Source organism: Verticillium alfalfae, genomic scaffold (assembly GCF_000150825.1).
Source record: "Verticillium alfalfae VaMs.102 supercont1.6 genomic scaffold, whole genome shotgun sequence".
Classification (NCBI taxonomy): Eukaryota; Fungi; Ascomycota; class Sordariomycetes; order Glomerellales; family Plectosphaerellaceae; genus Verticillium; species Verticillium alfalfae.
Window position 1 is genome coordinate 303965 of NW_003315033.1, and position 5377 is coordinate 309341.

General features: G+C 56.6%; 2 protein-coding genes across 2 annotated transcripts in view; both read right to left on the reverse strand.

Moving 5' to 3' along the window:
- The window catches only part of VDBG_05181 (NADP-dependent mannitol dehydrogenase), a gene marked incomplete at both ends in the record, with an annotated part of 1427 nt that extends 740 nt beyond the window's left edge, over nt 1-687 (reverse strand). The window contains 4 exons of the mRNA XM_003004022.1: nt 20-251; nt 358-391; nt 474-580; nt 653-687. Of these exons, the coding sequence (XP_003004068.1) occupies nt 20-251; nt 358-391; nt 474-580; nt 653-687 (408 nt within the window). The remainder of the gene's footprint in view (nt 1-19; nt 252-357; nt 392-473; nt 581-652) is intronic.
- A 3699-nt stretch (nt 688-4386) lies between these two features.
- VDBG_05182 (40S ribosomal protein S10-B) lies at nt 4387-5377 on the reverse strand (the record flags this gene model as incomplete). The annotated part of the gene is made up of 3 exons (XM_003004023.1): nt 4387-4662; nt 4735-5153; nt 5317-5377. 3 exons carry the CDS (start codon nt 5352-5354, stop codon nt 4517-4519), a joined length of 603 nt encoding a protein of 200 aa, XP_003004069.1.

A 5377-nucleotide genomic window follows, 5' to 3' on the forward strand; every position in this document is an offset into this window, starting at 1 on the left:
GGCGCTCTAGAGGACCCACCACGCTCGAGCCCAGGCGGGGGGCGGATCTTTTCGAGGCCTTGCAAGCCCAGGAGGCCGGCTCGAGCAGCGTCGCGTCGACGTCGGTGAGGTTGCTGAACTTGAACACCTTGCCCGCCGGGTACGCGCAGTACTCGGCGAAGCCGCCGTTCATGGTGACGCCGTGGGCCTCAAACTTTTCGCAGAGGAGGAGCTCGCCGCGGCGGCAGTAGAAGCACTCGTTGCAGAGCTCGCTGTTGTCGGCCGCGACGCGGTCGCCAATCTGGGAAGCCCTTGACCTCGGGGGCCGACGGCGGCGACGACGCCGAACCGTCTCGTGGCCCGGGAATTAGGGGGAACTTGGCGATGAACTCGCCCTCGTGGATGTGCAGGTCTGTCGATGAGTGTCAGTCGTGTTGCCCCATCCCTTGGTCTTTCCCATCTCTTTAAGCTATGGCGAAGGGGGAGGAACGCACCAGTGCCGCAGACACCGCCAGGGCGCGGGACCTTGATGAGGATGTCATTGGGGCGGAGCTCGGGGAGGGGGACCTCGCCGATGGACCAGTCCTCGGGCTTCTCGTAGCTGGTCGACGGCATCAGTATGGAGATTGAGGGCGGGGGGGGGGGCAACGGGTGACAGGTTCAGACAGCGTACCGGAGAGCCTTCATCTGCTTGGGAAGGTTTGCCATTTTGACGGATTTGTGTGGTATTCAAGGATGGAAGAAGAAATACGTGAGCTCGAGTAGACAGAATGGGATGTATAAGTGAGGAGAGAGGTCTCTTTCTTCAGTTCACTGCAAGATAAGAAACACGAAGAGCTGGAGATAGGTATCAATTAAACCTTCAGAGAGAAAAAAAGCCCGGCAACTCTAAATGTCAAGCTTCCACACGGGACATCCTGAAGACTTTATACCAAAAAAGCGACAGCTGGTTCAGCTTGGGAGGGGCCCGCCTCTGAGGGGGGGGGGAGGAACAGCAGCAAGGAAAACAGGCATGTAGCAACCAGCACAGGGAGCCAAAAAGCAGGCCAGAGCTCAACGTCAGAGGTCCGCTCAACAGCGCGGGGTGGACGCGATGCCATTCCCATTCCGCTCTAGCACCCCCGCGTAGCACGACCGGAGGCCTGGGCCCCTCCTTGGGGCCCACGATGATGATGAAGAGGATGCGATGGGATGGCATGGATTGTACTTTGGGGCGGCAGGTCGCAGGGGGGGTGGAGGGGCACAGACAGGGGGGCATACACACACACACACACACGTCCATGGGGCTGCCGGGAGGCCAGGAGAAAGGGAGCGGCAAGGCCATAGACGCAGCCAGGGCAGATCTCTACGTTGCAGACCGACCTTTCAGCTGGTCTGACGCGTGGTGAGAAGCAGGCAGATAGGTGGTGAGAGGGAGGTCTGGTAGCTCAGTGCATTGGCATGGTCCGTGGAAAACTTGCCCCTCACTCACCCCACCTCGTGGTGCCTTAGGAAAGGCAGTTCAGGCTCGCCTGGCGCAGCTCGCATGTACGGGATTGGAGTATGGCCGCCTCCCTGTCAGCGGGCGTTGCGTTGATCGACGAGCTCTGACTCTTGGAAGGGGGAACGGAAGAGACACGAGGGGGCGCGGGCCGCGGGGTGGCCAACAAAATGTGAAGCTCGTTGAGAGGGAGGTAGCAACACAGATGTTGGTGATGATGATCTGGCCATGTAATGATGTCCTCGTGCTGCTGCTGGAAACGAACGCTGCTGGAGAGGAACGAGGAGCAACAGGATAACGACGCAAAGGAAAATCTGAACGTGCGATGGCCACACCGCGGCGCTACGCGCTATGAAGTGTGCGCCTGCAGCACCTCTGAAAAACCAAGGCAGATTCCCTTCTAGCACCGTGACGCGCTGATAAAGTCTTCTGGGCCCGACTTTGACAGTTGGGCCTTAATAGTGTGACTTATATCGTCGAGAGTGGAGAAAGCGTTCCCTCGCTCGGACATGTCACCCCACCACATGCCATCAGATCACGGACACAGGGTCTGAAACTCAGGGATTCAGAGTGAAGTACCCGATGCCTTGCCACGTGCTTTTCGAGAGTAATGACCCAAGAATCGAATAACGTGTATTTCGATGTTAATGAATGACCCTTTCCTAGGAACAGATGCGAACGATTTAGTCGGCTTTGCTCACTGGATTCTCTTGATCATCAGAGGTGCTTCGAACGCATCAACCAGTGGGATAGCTACGGTTCTTCTTTCGATCAACGTGAAGATTCGGCTCGGGGATAACCGACAGTCCATTTTTACAAGGAGCACTCAAGTTCTATCAAACAGTTTGGCGGGCCTTCTCCGAATTGAGGTTGCACCCTCCATAGGACAAGGGAACAGGTGCAACGAGACGAGTGACTTGGGCCAAGTCGCGCTCTGACAAGAGGCCTTGCAACCATTCTTTTGTACAATTGTCTAGATAGAATATGTATGAGCTCGTGTGAATGCTATACTGTGGCATGTCCTGATAGAGAGCAACCAATGTACCTCCCAGGGTCAGTTTGAAGTCTACTCTACCATTGCAGGCGATCAAGGAGCTGCTACTTATTCACAGCTCTTCCATCCATAGACCTTTGGCCTCCATTACAGAGTCGACAACGGCCGTTTCAAGGCTGCTCATAAAGCAGAGACAGTCTTGAGGGCTCGTCCAGCTTGGGCTGCGTCCCTTGTGAAAACAGTTCTTGATATAAGTACCAGAGCTTGTTACATTTGGGTGCTTGAGAGAACGCAAAACGCAGAACGCAGATCGCAGAACGCAGACAATAAAAGCATTAAATATTAGCAAACACTTGCACAGGTCACGAGCTCTTCAGTTCAATGCCCGTTCAATTTGGTTCCTCGCAGAGCCAGACGTCATAGAAACTGTTGGTGAAATCCATGACGTTCATCAAGTAACATGTTGAAAAACTATACTGGAAAAGAGTATCGAGGATTGGGGCAAGACCCATCATTTCAGTTGAATATGTTGCCGATCGAGCTTGGAATTTGAACGACTTGACCCTGTCGACGCCTCATTGACGACCCGTCCCCGAAAAAGACCGTTCAAAGTGGCTCAATTGCAGTACTGTTCATGTTCAGGTGGTGGCCGGGTCGCAAGAAACTGCAGTTTGGCTGCAACAGAGCAACGAAGTAGGTACTTGGGGAGGAGGAGGGGCACGGATCCACCTCCCCTCGAAATCTAGGCGTCGTTGGTGCAGCTTCAGCACCGCCGACGAGTCTTATCTCGGGCTACTACTCTCTGGTGGGACGTGGGACGCGGCCTAGTGGTGAATTGTGCTAGAATCGAAACCCAGAGTCACAAACGACATGCCCACTGCTCACATTGTGCCTCGTTCGCTACCTTGACTCTCCGCACTGTAGCACATCCCGTCGGACATGCCACCCCACTGTCGGATGGTGGCAGTGTTAATCTCCATGAAGAAGCGTGTGTTGAGGCCTGGAAGTCCGGCGTCGGTCGGTTGAGCTGACGCGGGCGGCAGGGCAGGGAACATTGGCCCGATGCAACTCCTCGGGTCTAGATGGAGATGTCGAGGGGACCTGGACGTGGGGTGCTGAGACATACACTGACAGCAGGCCGTGAAAGATGTGCCCTGCATCTCGCATGTCGGTCCCGATTGTCCAGGTGTGTTGGGATGGCTTCGTGGATGTGTCTTTGTCCGGCCGCTCGCCGCCTGAGCTTAGGTGCCAGATCCCAAGGGGAGGGCGATGGCCAGTGAAAAAAAACACAGGAGATGGTTCTTTCGTCGGGCACCTAGTCTGGGCCCTCCCGCATTACTGATCGTATGGACGACACCTTCGCACCACCAGCCTGCGAAAAAAAGCTGTGCGATGTTGTCGCCTGCCACCTCACGGAGCAGTGCATCGTCCTTCGGCTCTGCACCGCATGGGCACGTTGTCGCAGCGTTGGCGGGGAAGCTCCTCAGCTTTCCGTGCTACGCGAACCACCGACCTGTAGCGCCCCTGCCCATCGTGCACCTCACCTCGCATCCGTTGAACGACCAACAGCCTACTTGCAGTGTCACCGCTATTTGGGCATATGCACGGCCGACTCCTGATGTGCTAGCACGCCGTGTTGGAATCTTGGTGTGGAGGGGTGGGCGTTGACTACTGTCGATGACAGGCCGTCCGCAGGTGAGGGAGGGTCAATTGACACTTGTGGGACAGCTGGCTGAGTGAGTGGTGGTCGTGGCGAGCGCAGGCCATCGAGTGCAAGAATGGTCCTCGTGTCCCAGGGCCGCCATCGTCCTACCTGCAGCTCTAATTGCTTGCGAGCACTTTTGGTATTCAATTGACATCATCTGCATTGCGCTGGTTATCATGTACATCGCATCTCGTCACAATGCACACCTCACACGAATCACAGACGAAAATCGGCAAACAGCACAGCATCTGCGTGCGAGAAAGTGTCCGTTAATGCAACCGCAATGTCCGAGGATCTATCCTCCAAACTCCCTACGATGTTTCCCCCGTAGTCTGTATGACGTGAACCCGACGCGCGATCATTCCGGCCCTCCACTTTTCAGAATACATGTCGGTGCCCTATTTTTTTCGCCATGTGCGTCTCGAGAGTGAAAGTCGTTAGGAAAGGACCCTCTCCGTTTACGAGGGGGGAGCGGCACCACGGCCACGGCCGTAGCCACCACGGCTGCAAAAGTCTCGTTAGCGGGTCTGTCTCTCGTCACTTTTTTCGCGTAAGGGGGGGTTTGGCGGAGCTTACAACTGCGGCTCGAAGCCGGCAGGCGCACCACCCTCCTTGCCCTCACCACCAGCCTCCCGGCGGCGGTAGCCACCCTCACGGTCACCCCGGTCACCACCACGGCCACGGCCGCCGAACGGCTTGCGCTCGCGCTCACCCTCGCCGAGCATGCCGCGGGGGGGAGCGTGGGATCGCTGCTGCTTGATGTGGGTGGCAGGAACGATCTCAGCGGGCAGGTGGAGCCATTCGCGCAGGTAATCGAGACCCTCGGGGGTGAGGGTGTAGTAGTAGTATTGCCAGCTGAACTGGGTCTTGACGTAGCCGCGCGAGTTGAGCGACTGGAGAGCCTTGATGACGAAAAGGTTCTTCGTGTCGATGTCGGGGTGCTTGGGGAGGTTGAAGTCCTTCGCGGCGACGAGGACACCCTCTCGGAAGAGGTACTATTGCGACGAAAAAAAAACACTGGTTAGTCTACGGCCTTGTGCGAAGCGTTTGGTCTTCCCGCCATCGTCGTCAATCGCCCCGAAACTTTCTCGAACATGGCGAATCGAGTCGGCAGCGGGGGGACTGATGTCGGGTGCGGTGCTCTGGTGTTCTGCTAACCTCGTGGATCTTCTTGCGGTCAGCCTTGGCATCAACATCGTGCGGTTGTGATCGTCTCGAC